At 43.8% G+C, this 20,494-nt stretch overlaps 1 protein-coding gene across 2 annotated transcripts in view; it reads right to left on the minus strand.

The window, feature by feature from the left end:
- Nucleotides 1-12,303, minus strand: part of CENPF (centromere protein F) — a 60,572-nt gene extending 48,269 nt beyond the window's left edge. For both annotated transcript variants that reach the window (XM_023741706.1, XM_023741705.1), the window contains exons 1-6: nt 12,101-12,303; nt 10,869-11,065; nt 7,064-7,185; nt 6,526-6,617; nt 3,741-4,029; nt 2,411-2,613 (exon numbers count right to left, since the gene is read on the minus strand). In XM_023741706.1, the coding sequence (XP_023597474.1) occupies nt 2,411-2,613; nt 3,741-4,029; nt 6,526-6,617; nt 7,064-7,185; nt 10,869-11,065; nt 12,101-12,262 (1,065 nt within the window). In that variant the 5' untranslated portion in view covers nt 12,263-12,303. The remainder of the gene's footprint in view (nt 1-2,410; nt 2,614-3,740; nt 4,030-6,525; nt 6,618-7,063; nt 7,186-10,868; nt 11,066-12,100) is intronic.
- Nucleotides 12,304-20,494: the final 8,191 nt, after the last annotated feature.

The following is a 20,494-nucleotide window of genomic DNA, read 5'->3' on the forward strand; positions in this document are numbered from 1 at the left end:
GAACCCTCATCCACCGTTGATGGGACTGTAAAATGGTAAAGCCACTGTAGAAAACAGTTTGGTGGTTCCTCAAAAAGTTAAAGACCAGTTTTACACAATCTCTTTCAGAAAATAAGAGTAGGGAACACTTCGAATTCATTTATGAAGCTAGTATTACCATGATACCCAAACCATCCAAAGACAGCACAAAAAAAAAAAAAAAAAAAAAAAAAACTACAGACCAACATCCCTCAAGAACACAGACACAGAAATCCTTAACAAATTACTAAACCCATTGCCATCAAGTTGATTCCGACTCATAGCGACCCTATAGGACAGAGTAGAACTGTCCCATAGGGATTCCAAGGAGCAGCTGTATGGATTCTATCTGCCCACTTTTTGATTAGCAGCCATAGCTCACCATAGCTCTTAACCACTGCACCACCAGGGCCCCAAATTACAAGTAAATAAAATTCAGAAATATATAAACAGAATTATACACCATGACCAAATGAGGTTTATTCAAAGGATGCAGGGCTAATTCAATGTATGAAAATCAATCAATGTAATCCATCATATTAACAGACTATTATTTTTTAAAACCACATGTGAATCTATAATTATCTCAAAATAAAAAATTTTAATTTAAAAAAAAGAAGGAAGAACCTGCCTACTGGAAGCAAACAGAAAAACTAGGTCTACTCCAATGATTTTACCTGCTGCCTCAAAACCATCTAGGGGGTTTATGAAAAGTAAATTTCCTATCTTATAAACAATTATGTGAATGTAGACTGACAACAGTTAATCTAAAGCATGGGTGAGAACTTTAAGAGGCAGAGAGCCTGAATTAATGGTGATGAAACAATATGAGCAGAGACAGTGAGAATCGTGACATGATGTGAAGTATGTCACCAATGTCATTGACCTGCTCATGTAGAAATGGTGAATGGATGTATAACTGGCTGGGAATACTGCTATGAAAAATAAAATATTTTTTTAAAAAGTAACTTTCCTAAACCTACCTCAAACACGGGTCTAACAGGATTAATTTTGTAAGGTTCCCTTTGATCGTGATAATAGCCAAGTGTGGAAACCACAGGCCAAGGTGAATAACGGCCATCAAGAGTCATCAAGCGGGCGCCAGGAGAAGAGGCCTGACTGAAGTAAGGGCTGAGGGAAGGAACTCGCAAGGTGAGAAAGACGCCAAGAGTCACACCTGAAGAGGAAAGTTTTCAAGAAGAAAGGCAAGTGTGAGCAGAGCATCGGGCCTGGAGGTCACGTTTGGAAAACACCAAATTCGTGGTTGCTCCTAGAAGGAGCTCATTTTCCTCCACAACACATATCGATCACCACATACCATACTACATACGTTACTCATTTGTGTTTGTCATATTCTGCCTCCTACAATTACAATGAAGCTGTGATTTTTGTCTGTTTTCTCTCTGCCCCACCCGCAGGGGCTTAGACAGTGCCTGACATGTAAAAAAAAAAGCCCACTGCCGTTGAGTCGATTCTGACTCACTGCGACTCTGCAGCGCAGGGTAGAACTGCCACGTAGGATCTCCAAGGAGTGGCTGGTGGGTTCGAACTGGTGACTTTGGTTAGCAGCTGAACTCTTACCCACTGCGCCACCAGGGTTTCCGCCTGGCATATAGTAGGAGTTTAGTAAATACTTGTCAGATGAGTGAGCGGTGAATGAATGAGCAGAAAAAAGAGAAGACAAGACTGAGGCAGTAGGTGGGGCCAAAGAACAGAAACATTAAAAAAAAAAAAGCCTCTCAAACAACAGGTAAAGAAGCTTGGCCTTAACTGAAGCCATAAAGATCAAATGGCATTCCAAAAGTAGATCACCCTAAACCCTAGCATATGTCCTGAAATTGTTTTAATACCCATTCCGTTAATATGTTTAAATGCCCGCTCTCTGTGCCAGGTGCTGTGTATGTTGTTGTTGGGTGTTTTCAAGTTGACCCTGACTCCTAACGACCCCATGTGACAGAGCAGAACTCCCCCATAGGGTTTTCTGGGCTGTGATCTTTCCGAGAGAGATCCCCAGGTCTTTCCCCACAGGGTCTCTGCATGAGTTCGAACCGACAACCTTTCGATTAGCAGCCGAGTGCTTAACCATTGCGCCTCCAGGGCTCCTTAGGTGCTGTAGATTCGTTATGTTTACTTTTCTCCACACCCTGAGACATAAAAGAGATCAGTGACTTGCCCAGAGTCACTCAGCTGGGAAAATGCACAGCCAGGATTTGGCCCCAGACTGGTCCAACTCTAAAACATCTTACTAGTTCAATTACATCAACACTGTCTAGCCTGTACTAACGAAGACCACCACTAGCATTTATTTCATGAATTTAAGCGTAAGGTACTCTTTCCCAAGAACCGTATGATGAGATGGAGATTTTCCAATAACCCACAAAAAGTCCAGTACCTGAACTGAAGCCTGATCATATTGTGCTGCTGTTCTCACCAGCTCATCGCTGTTTTTGTTCAAAACTTTCTCTTTTTCAATTAATTCCACTTTTGCTGTCTCCATCTGGAGTTGGAGCTCTTGAAATTTATTCACTTGGCTTTTCAGTTCTTTCTCTTGTCCTTGCAGCTGTAGTTCCAATTCACTAATCCGGCTTCTTAGCTCTAAAATCACAAACAAAAATCACACTTCGATCAATATGCATTTTCCACAAAATTTCACTATTAAATTCAGAATTTATTGTTCATTTTACCCCGCTCTGAAATCTTTGGTGAGACAAATATAAATCAGTTTACATTAAACACAGAGCTACTTTAATTGGTTTTAATTTCAATGTTTATAGTCTCTGTCGTCATTTGCATTCAAATACCCTTTAGAAAACAGGCAAAACAGATTTTCTTACTTCTTCAGAGGAAACTTGCGGGAGTGGCCGGGGGGAGTGCTTTTCTAAAATTGCAAACAGTCTTTTATTTCGGCTGCAAAAAGTGCATCATATGTAACATCCTTTGTTTAAATTACCACTTGGTTTTATATACTGGCAGACTAACATTTGTTTTGTGCCCATCTGAATGCAAATGAGTGCTAAACAGTGGAAAAAAATCACCCTCCTATATTCTCTGGTCGCTTCACCTCCAGTAAAGATCAAGACAGTGTGAAGCTCCTATACTGCCAAAATTAACAATGATTGTTTTCATCCCCCCCCCCCCAGTACATACACAATATTGGACCAAATGCCGGCAGCCTGATGGCTCTCACCAGCAAACATGGACAGTCATGTTCAATCCATCATACCACTGGAAATTTTCATACTCTGCAGAGTAGATCCCAAAACACCACCTGGTGCCCTTGGCTGTCAGCTGCAGCACGGGGCAATGGCCAAGGGCACAGGTCAGATCCCATACAGACAAGCTGCCATTGAGGGCACAGCACCTCTGCAGACACGTGCCCCAGCTCTGGCCAAGGCCGGTCAGACCACAGGTCTGCAAAACAGCCAGAGGAGAAAAGCGAGCAGTACTGTAACCCTGCTCCTGGAAAGACACATCAGAGCCCCTCGTCCTGCTTCTGAAGGCTTCAGGGCACCAGCTTTTCTCAGTACAAATAAAGGTATGTTCCAAAATTGTGACATCTTCTCCCTTTTACTGAAAAGGCAGTATTTCTCATTACCAGTCTGGGAGGCTGACCGGTGACGTGCACCACAAAACACAGCAGTGCTTTCTCGGAATAGAGTAGCCTAGACTCACCTATTACATTGTGTCAGGAAAAATTAACTTAATTTAGCTTACGAAGTTACCTTGATTCTGGGTTTTTAGTTGATCCAGAAGATGAAAATTGCTAGAATCACAGAAGCTGCTATTTGTGTCTTTGTTCCCTATCTGCAAAGTTGATCTACTTGGAGTCACGTCTTGCTCCCCGGCAAGGTGAGATGCAGGGAAATCTCTCCTGTTGCGTGTTTTCCGGGCACTAGATGAAAGACGACTTGGGGTCTTCTCTTGTTGCCACGAGAACACAGACGAGGAAGCCTGATGCCGAGCAATCTCTCGGTGATTCATGGTGCTTTGGGGAACACCGGGGCTTGCTTTCTGCAAAACCAGAAACTCCTTAGAGCACCTTAGAAGTCCCAATGAAAAAGACCAAAACCCAACCCCTCGCCGTCAAGTCAATTCCAACTCACAGCAATTCTATGCTATTTATTTTCAGATAGAACATAGAGCTGTAATGAAAAGGAGTTAACACTTCTGACAGGCACCAGGAAAGACGAATGTTCCATGCCACAACGTGGAGGACCCTTGAAGATACTGTGCTGAGTGATATAAAGTCAGTCACAAAAGGACCAGCACTTTGCGATCTCACTTACTTGAAATAGGCAGATATATAGAAACCAAAGCTGCTTCGTGGTGACCAGGGCTGGGAGGGAGGGGGAAGAGGGAGTTACATTTTATGGGGAGTTAAGAGTTTATGTTACTGGTGGCAGAATAATCCGGAAAAGGGTAGTGATAATGGTTGCACACACAAAGAATGTAACCAGTGTAACTAAACTATACACATAAAAAGTATTGAATTGCTGAATGTTTTGTTTCTATATATTTTCACCCAATTAAAGAAAATTAATTAAAAATATATTTTTTGAAAATCCTATTAAAAAAAAAGTATGTTCATCAAGATAAAGAAACCATCAAGCCCCAGAATCCAGTGGCAGAATTTTCTAAAGTCAGATTTCTCAGCGTTTAAGCTGGTACCGTCTGAGGCTCAACCCATTTAAAACGCACCAAGTCTCAGGATTTGCTCTGCATCCCTCATATACTCCATTAAACATGAGTATTCACCGCCATTGTGAACTCCAAAACTGGCTTTCCTTTGACTATCACAGGTCACGTCCCCCTGTAGCTTTGCACAGAGAACGAAAATTAATTATCAGCCTGAAGAACACCTTTGAGAATTTCCGCTTTCTGCCATAGCACTCCCCCAAAAAGTGTTATGAGGAGTTTTGTACTATGTAATATACAATTTTGAATCGTCGGCTACTTTGAATTGTCTTAGCTGTAGATGTTGCATTGAATTTCTTATAGCGAGAGATTTGCTTGCCCTAGCGAGAGGCTTATGTTTATGGAGACTCACATCTCTCCATAGAATAACTCTGGGAATCAGGTCGGGTGAGAATTGGTACAAATGACTGAACTGGATGACAAAGCCTGTGATATTTCTAAGGCAAACCAGGGAATTATTTATTTTTTTGTCCATTTAGCTTAGCAATGCGTTTGCTAAATATCAGAATCCCAGTGACTTCAAAACGAGTATTAAAGGCATAAAAAGAATTTAAGTTGTTAAAACTCTAATGAATGGGTGGCTGTTAATAATGATTCTTAAATCCTCAGTATTTATGGTATCTACTCATAAATTCAACGTTGAATTGTTGCTGAATTGTGCCATCTCACCAAGCTCTTACATGTAGCAGAAATGCATCATTAAGGACCAAACCGGGTTGCTTAGCGCACAACACATCATGCATAGACAAAAATTCTGTGTATATCAAGTATTTCCATGCCCAGGCCCTGATCTGTAAGTAGGGCTTTTAGAAACGTGCATTTCTTTTGTTGAGATTAAGCAAAGCTTTTCACCCACCTCTCTCTGCTTCTTGACCAACATCAAAAACGGAGTTAAACACTCTTGTTAGCAGCTTATTTAAAAGGATGGAGGAGATGATGCTGATAACCTTCTCTTCTGAAATAAACAGCTCACAAATGATGATTCTCAAACCCGTTTCTGGTAGGAATCACCGCATCCCATCAGAAGGGCCGTACATGAAACAACTGCCTCCAGGTGACAAAGCCAGCCGGTGAAGATCAGGAAGGCTGCAGGTCCCACCCTCTCCAAACATACTCTTTACCATTAGGTCTTAGTTGGGAAGTATTTATATGGCTATGACTTCTGCCTATTTCCTGAGACTTAATATTTGGAGATAAAGTAAGCTCCCCACCCTATTTTACTCACTCCTAATTATTTTTAAAACCAAAAAAATAACCACAACCAATGAGCCAGGAACTTTATTTTCTCAGTGCAAGAAAAATGTGTCTGCTGTATGTAAAGCAGATTTGCATTTAACCTGGTTCTAGCCTATGGCGAAATATTCTGTAATTACATTCTTATTATAAGGCCCTTATTCATAAGGCCTACAAATAAGGAAGACTGAAGACGAACTGATGCTTTTGAATTACAGTGTTGGTGAAGAATATTGACTGTACCATGGACTGCCAGGAGAAAGAACACGTCTGTCTTGGAAGAAATACAGCCAGCATGCTCCTTTTAGAAGCAAAGATGGCAAGACTTCATCTCACTTACTTTGGACATGTTATCAGGAGGGACCGGTCCTTGACAAAGTACATCATGCTTGGTAAAGTAAAGGGTCAACGAAAAAGACGAAGACCCTCGACAACATGGATCGACACAGTGGCTGCAACAATGGGCTCAAACACGGCAACCACCATGAGGACCGGGCCGTGTTCCGTTCGGTTGCTATGAGGCAGAACCATCTCGATGGCACCTAACAACAACAATTATAAGGCCCATAATTAACTTACTTTAGCCTGCAATGCTTTAACCTCTGCCTCTAATCTTTTTCGTTCTTCAACTTCTTTATTATATTTTTCTTTTAGGTCTTCATACCTGGAACCTAAACACAATGAAACACAGCTTAATTTTTCGATCACTGACTTCATGGAGGAATTCACAGGCCGATAATCTCTATAAGAGAGAATCTAAAAATGAGTATCTTAGTACACCAAGTAGAAAGAACATTTCTCTTAGGACAAAGGCTCAAAATACTGATCAAATTATTTAAATATCAAAATACATAGAAACATAGCTGTCTTGAATATTCTGAAACCGAACTACTTTTAAAACATACCACATAACAATAAAGTGAAAAGTTTAAAGGTGTAACACCATGGCCCAATGCATAGTTCAACAAATATGCAAATGGTGTGTAACAAGTGGTTGCTTTTTTTTTTTAAACACCCAGATTAAAAGTTGGATTCAGCATTGAATTAATTCATTTATTTGACTGAATTAAAATCTCTCAATAGAAGAACTATTTATACCAAGAAACAAAATTCTTACCACTATAATATTGACTTGGTGTGAGTGGAGTTGGAAAAATTTTCTGGGGTGTACTGCCTGGATTCAGAGAGACGTCTGCAGGCAGTGCCGATTGCTGGCTTCTTTCAAGTTCAGATTTACACCTGTGAGAAAAAAGCCCAAGAGGACAGCAAATCCCTTAGAGAAAGGCTACAGAATACCAAGGCAATATGTTCCCAGACAGTAATCAACTTACAAAGAAACCCATCCTCTAAGAATTCTCACCGTTTCCTTTATCCAACAGACGTTTACCTAAAAAGAAATAAACGTGCCTCCCGTCATCAAAGGAACTCAGTCTAGTTGGGCAGACAGAATGTAAACCAATAATGACAAAGTTCTAAAGGCTCCAGGGAGATCTATACCAGCCACTATGGGAACAATGAAGAGTTGGAGGGCTAGGGATATAGTCCAAGCAAATTCTACGTTCTAAGTCAAAGAAAGACACGGGGATATGAAAGAACCCACAGCTTCAGAAACAAGGAGGAAACTGGTCTGAGCATGGGGCTCAAGTCATGAGGCTGGATGAGATTACTTAGTATATTTCGTCAGAACAAAAACATAGACTTTATATACACGTCATGTATTACATTTTTAAAACACAAACGTAAAAATAAGTTGCTACAATGCTTTAGAGACGATATGGCTGCAAACGGAAAGAAGTGGGAAAGTTAACTTATAGATTGTATGTATGTACAGAAACATCCCTACCACTCAAGTAAGATCTAAGCACCTCTCAGAACCAAGCAACCCATGTTATCAGAGGGCTCAACTCTTCCAAGTCTCTAACGTCTCTGATTCAGCTTTACACAGGAAACACAATGAACACCCTAATGACATGCACCAGCCTCTGCCCACAGGCACCTTACTCAAAGCAGGGAGTGAAGAAAGTGCCTCGATGCACCTCGTTTCACTGAGCTCCAGGTTCTGGGAAGGAAGAGGCAATGCACGAGCTGAGAATAATGACTCCTGTTTACAGTAGAGAACAGCAGTAGAAATGTCCAACAGAAATATTCCAATAACATTGAACAAGTAATAACAACAACAAAAGTTCCACAATACGTTCATGGTCTCCAGCCTCAACTACGTGTGGGTGCTCCTCAACCCTTAAACTTCCCTAGTCCTCGCCAACAGCTTTTCCACTCAAAGGAAACATAAGCTATCAGTACAAGCCACGCTTTAACTTCCTTCCATCTCTTCCATCTCGGCTACGTTTGCATTCACCTCTTCCTCCCTCCATGCTTTCACAGTGCACGTATAAAAGTCTCCTCCAGCGCTGATCCATCCCCCATGCTGGAAGTCCACCATCTGCTTTCTCGGGGACCACACCTTATTCTATCTTCTATTCGCTTCTCCATCAACACTAGTTTTCATACTCAAGATTTATAATTATGCACAAAGCTCTCTCTCATTCCTAATAAAAGAGCCTGTCTCACCATACCTGCCCCCACCTCCTTACAGCCAAGCTCTGATAGGTGACCATTTCCTCACCTCCCAGCGCTCCACTCCTGCACGGAAACTGCTCTCCAAGGCTTCAGCGTCCTGTCGTTCATCCAGTGGTCTCATCTGCTTGTCTCCTCTGTACAATTTTGAGACCACAATTGCTCCTGCCTTCTTGAACTTCCCTCTTCCCGTGACGTCAGTGATTCCATACCCTCCCGGCTGTCATTCCACCTTCTGCCTTCTCCTCATTTTCTTTCTAGGATCCTCCTCCTATCTCTGACTCTCTTATATGATGGTGTCTCTCGAGGCTCTACAGCAGATCTTCTTCTTACTCGCCTTACTTTTTCTAGATGATCCAAATCATTCCCGTGGCTTCAGTTACATGCTGAGAGTTCCCGAATTTACGTCTCTAACCCAGAACTCTCTCCCATGTTTCAGATCTGCATATTTTATCTACTGGTCACTTCTATCTAATCTGTGTCCAAGCAGGACTCCATCCCATTCCTCCCTGATCCATGCTCTGTCTCAGTGAAGGCATCTCCATCCAGCTCTCCAAGCCTGAATTCTAGCAATCATCCTTTTCTTCCCCACTGGCCTCCCCTACACCTAGTCACCAAGACCTCTTGATTTGCCTCCTAAATAACCTTTTCATCTATTTCTCTCCATTCCCAATCACCCCCTGTTATCAGGCCCTGTTACCTCCTCCCTACATGGCTCTTAAATATCTCCCTGCTCCCAATCTCTCTCCCTTCCCAATCACTCTCCACACTGCACTCACGTGTCTTTCTAACACACATCTCATCATGGCATCCCTATGCTTAAACTTTCCAATAGCTGTCGACTGTCCGACAGTAAATTCCAGACTTGAGATGACTGATGTTCAAAGCCTTTGTCATAGTTATCCAGTGCTGCTATAACAGAAATACCACAAGTGGATGGTTTTAACAAACAAATTTATTCTCTCACAGTCTAGAGGCTAGAAGTCGGAATTCAGGGTGCCAGCTCCAGGGGAAGGCTTTCTCTCTCTGTTGATTCTGGGGGAAACTCCTTGTCATCAATTTCCCCTGGTCTAGGAGCTTCTTAGCACAGGGTCCCTGGATCCCAAGGATGTGCTCTGCTCCTGGCTCTTCTTTCTTGGTGGTAAGAGGTCCCTCTCCTCTCTCCTCTCATCTTTTATATCTCAGAAGAGATTGACTCAGGATACAACCTAATCCTGTAGGTTGTGCCCTGCCTCTCTAACAACCGCCTCTAAATCCTGCCTCATTAACATCATAGAAGTTAGGATTTACAACACACAGGAAAATTACATCAGATCACAAAATGGAGGACAACCACACAATACTGGGAATTATGGCCTAGCCAATTTGACACATGTTTTTATGGGGACACAACTCAATCCATAACAGCCTGGCATGAGCTGATCCCTCCTTAGTTACCTGGCCTCATCTCTGACCACTGCCTCTGGTTACTCAATTCCCTACTGAGCCGCTTGGGTTCCCTGAACATCCAGCCCTCTCAACACGCAGTGCTGTCTGCTGGGGTCATTCTCCCTGGCCAGCTCCTACTCAGCCTTCAGGACTCAGCATGAATGGCACCATTCCTGGAGGCTCCCTCATCCCATGCCCCCACAGCATCCTATACCATCCCTGATAACACTAACTACACACTGCAAATTGACTTGCCCAAATACTCCACTAGAGAGCAAAATCCATGAGGAACCATATCTACCTTGTCTTTTTCCCTTTCATTTTTTCCCCACTATACTGATAGCTGTTTTTTAGTCAAAAGCATGCCCGTTACAAAAAAATAAAAAGGAAACAACAGTCACCACTTGATAATTTTCGTATTATTTACTATTGTATCGCCCAGTGACACAGTGTCTGGCACATACAGCAGCTCAATAAACATATACTACATGAATCAAGGAGTCCTTGGGTAGTGTAAACGGTCAACAACCCAGAGGCACCACCAAAGAAAGGCCTAGCAGTTGACTTCCAAAAGATCAACCATTGAAAACCCAGTGGAGTGCAGTTCTCCTCTGACACACATGGGGTCACCCCAAGTCAGAATCGGCTGGATGACAACTCGTTGTTTTTTTTTAAATAAACAAATCAATAAGCAAGCAACCAGCATATATTTTACCACAATGACATTTACACAGTCCTGAGCCATACAATAACAGGGTAGAAATATATAAGAAAACAATTTTCTCAGATGATTGTTTCTTCCACCAGGAAAAAGAACACTGCAAGGTATAATACTTATATCACTAAAGGAAAAGATAAATGCGTCTGATGAATATATGTATAAGGCAAATCCATATAAATCTCAGTAAAAAAAAAATTACCTTTTAAGTTCCTGCTCCAGTTTTTCAATTTGCTTTTTGCTTGAGTTCAGCTGTCCCTCCTGGAAATTCACCTGGGACTCTTTGACCTGAAGCTCGTGAGAGATCTTCTGCCTCGTTTTCTCCAGATTCTCACACGTTTCCACCAAGCTCTGGTTCTCCCTCTTCAGGTTAGCGCCCTCCAGTTTTTCATTTTCAACCTAACAGGGGTCATTCGGAGGGAAACGGCGTCCCTTAGTTCATGAATTTACCAGATATTATTCACGAACATGAGTGTAACGTTGACTGCTAGCTGTCTCAGATACGGCTGTGATGATGCCAGGGCTAGATGCAGACAGACAGACGGCCGCGGGGAGAAAAGCTCCGCAAAGTCAAGTGGGGCACTGTCCTCAGTCTGCATACAACCTTCGTCGGCAAGAGAGACTGTACTGCCCTTTCAAGAAAACGTCACTGAGGGGAAGGAGAAGTGGGAAGTTATTGCTTAGTGGGTACTGAGTTTCTGTTTGCGGCGAGGAAAAAGCTTTGGAAATAAACAGGAGTGATGTTTGTACAACATGGTGTATGTAACTAATGCCATTGAACCGTACACTTAAAAATGGTTAAAATGGTCAATTTTATGTTATACATATTTTACCACAACTTCTAGTTTCTGGTCCAGCATATAGTTTACCACAATGAATTTTCTAATTTTAAAAAATCAAACATAAAAAACTATATACCTCCCACAAAAAAGCTATAAATCTCCCTTAACAATTCATTTCCAAGTTCAGCTGCTAAAGCCGGTTATCCTGAGACCAGAAAATTCTCCCACGAGCAAATCATTCAGAAGCAGTGATTCTGTCACTTCTCTGCTGGCTAATGCTGCAGCAGTCCTGAAGAGAAGGTTTGGAAATTCCAAGGTGAAAAGCGCGCTCTCAAAAAAGGGAAATGCAAAATGCTCTTAATTCTGTCCCCAGACTCACAGCAAAAGCAATCCCCAATTCACAGTCCGAAATGGAAGCTAAAGTGGATCTCAGTAACCCTAAATATTAGCAAGTAAGCTGCAATGAGGATAGAGAATGGGGAAAATTAGTGGCAATTCAATTTTAAGTGACATCTGTCCCCCCCAAAAAATAAAAGGGGAATTACCACTTACAGAGAGCAAAAGTGTTTCTCTCTAGCTTTAAAAGACCAAAATAAAATGAGCAATCCAGACAAGGAGCGAACTGTTGAAGTACCAGTTTCGGCGATGTTACCTTCTGTTTTTGCTTCTGCAGTGCGGCCTCCAGAGTGTCAAGCTGAAACTGCCTTTGCTGCCTCTCTTTCTTCAGTTTGTCCAGCTGCCCTTCAAGCTCTTGAATTTTCTGAAGAGCCCTTGTAGGCAGGCCTTCTTTCCATTCTTCTACAGCCCAGCTCATTTTGTTCTTTGTCCTTTATTGTTCAAACATTTATAAACTGAAAAGAAAAACCCAGCCTGTTGGTCTTACTACAGTCAGAGAAAACGTAGTCTCAGAGGCTAACCAGTCTACCTAACCACCTCTAGAGAATCCAGTCTCAAAACCTGACATTTAAAAAGATAACCAAGTATAATAATCGCCCTTCTCCATCACCTGAAACCAATAACCTTGATCATGAAGCACAGGATACGCTTGGTGGGGCTCCCTTGCGTCCCAGTTCTTTCTTCTCAGTTTTAACTTGTTACACGGTTATGTGACTTCTACACTCAGCTGATACGCAAATCATGAACACTTTGCTATAAGGTTTTCAGGTGAGTGAGGTCCAAAAATAAATAACATGCATAACAAGTTATTTTGCAAATGTTCTTCGCCTTCTTCACATTGTTAATTTCCCACTCATGCTTAGTCCCTCAGTTCTAGTCACCTTCCTCTGGGAAAACTTCCCTGAAATCCTACCTGTTCACAGCCAGAAGCTCTCATGGCGCAGGTACCCTTTTCTCCTCCATGGTTACAATTTGTCAAATTAATGCACGAAGGAATAAATGAACAGAGCGAATGCCACATTACCACCAGAATCATCGAAAAGGCAGTAAAGTCAGGCTCCAGGCAGACCCTGACCAAGGAAACAGGTGTGGAGCCTTAATGATTCAAATCCCAGCTCAGCTACTCACAAGATGTGTGACCTTGGGCAAGTTATTTAACTGCTCTGCGCTGTTTCCTCATTTGTAAAATGAGGATAATAACAATTGCGAAGGGAGCCCTGATGGCGCAGCGGTTCAGAGCTCAGGCTGTTAACCAAAAGGTCAGCAGTTCAAATCCACCAGCCACTCCTTGGAAACCCTGTGGGGCAGTTCTACTCTGTCCTATAGGGTTGCTATGAGTTCGAATAGACTCAATGGCAATCGGTGTGGTATAATGATGGTGACTTCCTAGGGTTACTGGACGGATGAAGTAAGTGAAACATTATTAAACCCTCAGAACAGGGTCACCGGGTAAGCCCTCTATACACACTAGCTATTAGCCCTGAAAACATTCTTTATTAGTATCTTTCAGTCTGGAGTACAGAGTGAAGTGCCCTCTTTCTCAGCCACATCTTAGGAAATTTAAATCACCTGGGAGGAGTATGGCCTTAATGTTTACCGACCTTTAGCCCTTAACTCAAAGGAAAATCAATTTCCAGTTATTCTGGCAACAGAATATCCTGGTGAGGATTCATTTTGTTTGTTTGTTTATTTGTTTTACTAAATCAAGTCCTAGATTAAAAAGAGGAATTTAGAAAGATGACAGATGTGGGGGAAACAGAAGAAGACTAGCAGGTTGAATGCTTTTCTATTTCGAAGTCTAAGATACAGCTATAAAAGAAGTGGTTAAGGCAATCACCAGACCCAAAGCAATTGTGATCAGAGCCACTGATACGTCAAGCATCAGCCATCAACCTTCTGCATCAGGCCACTGAGGGCAAAAGGAAAAAAGCAAAGTGTGAACCCGAACGTAAGATGCAAGGGACAAGGGGTGAGGTAAAGATGTAAGGAAGAGCGGGGGGAGAAAGCCGTATGTGTTAGCATCCCTGGGAGAAGGATTTGCAGGCCAAAGTCCTCTAGAAAACGCTCTACATCTGTATCTCGAATACGTGGAGGGCACTCTTCACACCCAAATCACCCAATCTCTCTAAGCCCCAAGAGTGGCTCCGAAAGCTCCTATGGACCCACAGCCGCCTGCAAGGCAGTGCGTTTCAGGCTTTCTTCTGCCAGAATCCCCCTCTCCACCTAGAAACCCGAGTCCGCGCCTGCTGGGCCTCAGAGGGATCGTCTGGCTCAAGGAACGGACTGATGGCATTTATTTCTGGGTGCTTAGCACGTAGTAGGAGCCGTGATGGCTCAGTGATTAAAGTGCTCGGCTGCGCCAAAAAAACAAAGGTCGGCGGTTGAACCTCACCGATAGCTCCAGGGGAGAAAGATGTGGCAGTCAGCTTCCATGAAGATTTACAGCCTTGGAAACCCTATGTGGCAGTTCTGCTCTGTCCTAGAGGGTCGCTATGAGTTGGGTGGGTTTAGCACACAGCAGAGCCTGACACACAGGCGAGTCCAAATAAACGTGGAAAGGGGGGAAAGAGAAGAGAAAAATGCTTAAAATGCATTAAAAACGCGCTCACCACCCCGCCATCCAGATCAAAACCCAAACTTGCATCCCCTCAATACAACAAAGGGCCGGGTCCGGATTTCAAAAAGGGGCTGCTGGACTTGAAAGGCTGCTTGGAAGCAGCTGAAGCGCGAGTAGGTGAGCGAGCAGGGTCTCCGGACGAAGTGTCCGCTTTACCTGGAGCAACGGGCCGACGCCCCGGAGCCCCGCCGGCCGACTGCACAACACAAGGTCGGCCGCAAGCCGGCGCTCCCCACACGGGGCCGAAGCGGTCCAGGCGGACGCCCACCCTGCCCCGGAGCAGAAACCACACCTGTCCGAGAGTCCGGGCCGGCGCGGCGCCCGTGGCTGGTGCCCAGCTCCCAGCTCCGGATTCAAACTGCCCGCCACCGCCACCCCCTCTCCATTCGCCCGCTCCCGGCCCGACCACACCCACCTCAGAGCCTATTGGTCGTTTGTAACCGCCCGTCGGGCCAATCTGCTTTCCCGGATTCGGAATGCCGCTTCTGATTGGTCCTTTTGAATGGATTTTAAAATCAAGTCGTCACCACCTAAGACGCCTGCGCCAGCTCTAAAGTGCTGGTTTCTTTTTATTTTGTTGCAGGAAGGCGGAGACCACGTGCTTTTGCTGAGGCTGGACGCTGCTTTGAACTGTTGTTCGGCCTGGTGGCGTGGTGGTTAAAGCGCTTGGCTGAAAGGCGGGCAGTTGGAACCCACCAGCCGCTCTGGTGAGAAACATGTGTCAGTGAGCTTCCCTAAAAGATTTCAGCCTTGGAAACCCCATGGGGCGGTTCTACTCTGTCCTATGGGGTCGCTGTGAGTCGGAATGGCTCTACTGGTACGTGTTTGGGTTTATTTTGGCAAAAGCCAGGGAATGGGCCAGCTGATTAAGAGGGTGTGGCCCGTCGTTTACAGCCAGCGGGGCGTGTGCCTTCTGGTGAAAATTTACACACTGCACCTACCTATCTGTTTATTAAGTTTTTAACTTAGGACATAGATACCAGGTACTGTGTTTGCTATGCATTCTTTATCCAGTGTGTTCTTAACAATTCTTTGCGTTGACTTGAGACACACAGAAGCTAAGTAACTTGAATTTGAGTCTGGACATTCAGGGTCTAGCTGCTGCCCTCTCGTGATCCTATTTTGGAAAGGAGATTGGGAATGCTTGCTAGCAGAAATTCGTGCGTTGCAGCCAGAAGGTTCTTCAAAACTGGATATAAGCCCTCCTTTTTAGGAAGCCCGCTCGTGTTTTGTGTATTTTATGTACTTTTTTTATTTCCCTATTTAACTGTGGAGCCTTGATGGTGCAGTGGTTAGGTGCTCGGCTTCTAACCAAAAGGTGGGCAGTTTCAATTCACCAGCCGCTCCTTGGAAACCCTATGGGGCGGTTCTAGTCTGTGCTGCAGGGCGCTGTGTGTTGAAATGGACTTGATGGCAGCCGGTATTTCTTAGATTCTCCCTAGAACTTGGTTTATGCCTCACTTGCAGGACTTAATGCCATGTGTTGTATTATATTTACGTGTATGGCTGACTCCCCCATCAGACTCAAAAACTCCTGTAGAGTAAATCTGTTTTAATTCATCTTTGCATTACTAGGATCTCCCTAATAACTTTGCACATTAAAAAAAAAAAAAAAAAACCTGTTGCCGTGGAGTCAATTGCAAATCATAGCGACCCTATAGGGCAGAGAAGAACTGCCCCATAGGGTTTCCAAGGAGCGGCTGGTAGATTCGAACTGCCAACCTTTTGGTTAGCAGCCAAGCTCTTAACCACCATGGGACCAGGGCTCTGCTTTTAAAATTACTATGTGCAAAGTGGAAACCCTGGTGGCAAAGTGGTTAAGAGTTCGGCTGTTAACCAAAAGGCTGGCAGTTCAAATGCACTAGCCCTGCCTTGGAGATCCTATGTGCCAGTTCTACTCTGCCCTATAGGGTCGCTATGAGCCGTTGACTATGAGTCAGAATCCACTGGATGGCAACGGCTGTTGGTTTAATTTTAAAAGGAGATCATCTCGGAAGGTAAAATTGCCATCTGGGGGAGGGCTTGTTCTTGTCCTGTGTCTGTAAGAGGTTGGGAACTTCGGGTCAGACACTGCTAAGACCGTGCTAGTATCCGGTAGATGTGGAATTTGAACCAAATTCTGTCTGACTCCAGCGCCAGTTACAATTCCATTGCTTCACCAGAGCAAGGACTCAACCGTTAATCAGCTCTAAGAAAAATAGAAGTGCACAGATAATAGAGGCCTTTCAGGATTGAATGAGAAATGTACATTTACAAGTCATTCATTCATTTACTGAGTCCCCTGTAGAGCCAAGCTCTGCTCCATTCTTCTATGATAACAGGAAACCGACAGCCCACTGCTGCTGAGTCAATTCCGACTCACAGCGTCCCTCACGGACAGAGTAGAACTGCCATAGGGTTTCCCAGGCCGGAATCTAAGCAGACGGCCACATCTCTGTCTCTCGAAGTGGCGGGTGGGTTCTGACCTTTCGGTTAGAGATGAGTGCTTTAACCTCTGTGCCACGAGGGCTCCCTATAATAACAGTGAATACCCGCCATTCATTTTTAAATTGTTTTAATGTGGTAAAAATACATAACAAAATATTTGCTCTTTCAACATTTTTTACGTCAGTTCAGTTGACACTGACTGCATTCACCTTGTTGTGCAAACATCACCGTTTCCCTGTTGTTCTGTCATCTTTAACAGAAACTCAGTGCCCCTTGAGCAATGGCTCGGCCTTTCCCCTCCCTGCTGCTCCGGTGACCACTAATACACTTTGGTCCCCATGTATTTACCAATTCTAGATAGTTCCTGTAAGGGGGGCTATACGGAATTTATCCTTTTGTAACTGATTTATTTCACTTAGTATAATGTTTCCGCAGTTCATGTTCTAGCAAGATTTCATTTCTCTTAATGGCTGAGTGAGATTCCATTGTATGTATGTACCACAGTTTGTTGACCCATTCATCTGTAGATGGAAATTTAGGTTGTTTCCACCTTTGATTGTTACAAACAGTGGTGTAATGAACATTGATATACAAGAATCTGTTTGCATTCCTGCTTTCCATTCTTTGGGATATATACCTAGCAGTGGAATTAATGGATCATATGGTAATTCCATGTCTATCTTTTTGAGGAACCACCAAACTTTTCCACAATAAAAAATCAAAAACCAAACCCATTGCTGTCGAGTTAATTCCAATTCAGCGATCTTATAGGACAGAGTAGAACTGCCCCATAGGTTTTCCAAGGCTGAAATCCTTACTGAAACAGACTACCACATCTTTCTCCTGTGGAGTGGCTGCTGGGTTCAATCCCCGATAGTCGTCCCCTTTTACAATTTCACCAGCAATGGGTGAGGTTCCAATTTCTCCATATCTTCACCAACACTTGTTGTTTTCTGTTTTTCTGATCATAGCTATCCTAGTGGTATCTCATTGTAGTTTTGATTTGTCTTTCCCTAATGACTAACGGAGCCCTGGTGGCACAGTGGTTAAGAGCTACCCTGCTAACCAAAAGGTCACAGTTCGAATCTACCAGCTGCTTCTTGGAAACCCTACGGGGCAGTTCTACTCTGTCCTATAGGGTCGCTATGATTTGGAATCGACTCGAAGGCAACAGGTTTAATGACTAATAAAAGCAGCCCTGGTGGCTGCTAACCGAAAAGTCAGCAGGTTTGAACCCACCCCCACCCCCCACTCCCAACAGCTCCATGGGAGAAAGACCTGGCAATCTGCTTCCGTAATATGGAGTCGCTATGAGTCGGAATTGACTTGACGGCAGCACCTACCAACAGTAACAAATGGCTAACAATGTTTAGTATTTTTTTATCTTCTTGTTGGCCATTTGTGTATCTTCTTTGGTGAAATGTCTATTCAAGACCTATGCCCATTTTTTTATTACGTAGTTTGTCTTTTTGTCGATAAGTTGTAGGAGTTCTTCATATATTCTGGAAATTAAACCTTTATCCGATATATACTTCTCCAACATTTTATCCCAATTTGGAAGTTATGTCTGTTGATGAGTCCTTTGATGCACAAAAGTTTTTTTATTTTGGTAAAGTCCTGTTTATCTATTGTCTTTTGTTGCTTGTGCTGTTGGTCATATTTAAGAATCCATTGTCAAAAACTAGACCCGAAGTATTGCCTCTGTGTTTTGGTCTAAGAGTCTTAAGGCTATAGTTCTTAAATTTAGGTCCTTGGGCCATTTTGAGTTAATTTTTGTATATGGTATGGGGGTATGGGTGCCCAGCTTCATTCTGTTGCGTGTGAGAATCCAGCTGTGCCAACACCATTTATTGAAAATGCTGTTCTTTCTCCATTGAATGGACTTGACACCCTTGTGGAAAATCAACTGACCATAGATGTATGTGTTTATTTCTGGACTCTCAATTCTATTGCATTGGTCTATGTGTCTATCATTATACCAGTACCAGACTGTTTTGATTACTGTAGCTTGATAGTATGTTTTAAAATCAGGAAGTATTAGTCCTCCTACACTTAATTCTTAAACAAGGAAGTCATGTAATGGAAAACTATTCTAGTAACTTCTGTGCCATTTCTGTGTCTTTTCAATTTTATGATTCCCTTCTGCCTCTATTTTTCCTTAGTCTTTTTTGGGGGGAAGGAGGTGGGTTTCCATCCAAACAAATGTAGATGTCCTCTGAGAGTTCATTTTTAGCTCTCTGTTCTTCTATTTTTAACCCATGCCCTCAGTGAGTCGGTCCACTCATGGTTCATCCAACACCTCCATTTTTTGCCCTGTGAATCAGCACTCTTGAATCTTCCCATCTTTTCCATTCCAGCTTAGACAGCATGGTCCACCAGTTAAACCATTCCTTTGCTAGTGTCCTTGTGGGACAAAGAACCTGGTTTGGCCCTCCTTTGACTCTGGTTTTCAAAAATAACCCAAGCAATCAAGATGCCTTTGTTCCCCAAAATAGCTACGCAGGTAGGGGCTGTACAGGCCCCACACCTGGCAAACTAACTCCAGGAAGGGAACCCATTAAAAAAAAAAAAAAAACCAAACCCATTGCCATCCAGTCGATTCTGACACATAGCAACCCTATAGGACAGGGTAGAACTGCCCCATAGGGTTTCTAAGGAACAGCTGGAGGATTTGAACTACCAACCTTTTGGTTAGCAGCTGAGCTCTTAACCACTACGCCACCAGGGCTCTCTAACGCAGTCCTGCATCTTCATTGCTTGGATGGATCATAACTGCATTAAGGCTCAAGTATGCATATTCATGGAAGACCCAATGGCTAGGGGACCAGGGACCTCGGAGCCTTCTTTTTGAGGCTTCTGGGAGTGGCATGTCCCTGGGGACAGTGGTGGCCTTATGCTGGGACCTCTTCCAGACCTCGCCTGGTGGGTCTCTACACTTGTCCCCTTTCTGGTTATAACAAATGGGTGACTGTAAGTGTGAGTAATAGTCTCCGTGAATTTTGTAAGCCACTCTAGAGAATTAATGAACCCACGGGGGCAAAGAGCCAGCAGGGGCTGGCAGTGCAGAGTCGCTTTGAGTAGACCAGCTCTGGGGGAGTGATAGGCAAGGCTGCATGGGCAGTTGACAAAGAAGGACAGAGTCCTTCTAGCTTGTGACCCAGTCCCAAGAGACCAACAAGAGAGAGGCCAGCTGGTCTGAAGTACAGGGAGTTGTGCGGACTTTTGAGCCCGTGGCTGCTCCCTGACCACCTGGCTTCAGGTGACTGGGGATGTTTTGACCCAGCTCAGGACATCTGGAGATGAAATCTGGCCTAACTCTGGCTGGTTAGGGTCAGAGAGGGAATTGCCCCAAAAGCAGGCAGCGACACTGAGTGGGAATGTGGCAAGGAGGCCCGGATCCACTGTAGCTGGGAACTGGATTCCTGCCGATTCTCACCACGCGGTGAGTGATAAAGGTGGGGCTTACCCCTTCCCCTTTTACAGTGCACTTTGTAGTCATCCTCACAGCCCTCAACTCCCTCGTCCGTTGTTCCCTCTGTCGGCGCACACCTGTACGTGAGCAAGTGCCCACACCCTCCCCAGGCATGCACACCTGTACGTGAGCAA

Source organism: Trichechus manatus, unplaced genomic scaffold (genome assembly GCF_000243295.1).
Source record: "Trichechus manatus latirostris isolate Lorelei unplaced genomic scaffold, TriManLat1.0 scaffold00187, whole genome shotgun sequence".
Taxonomy (NCBI): Eukaryota; Metazoa; Chordata; class Mammalia; order Sirenia; family Trichechidae; genus Trichechus; species Trichechus manatus.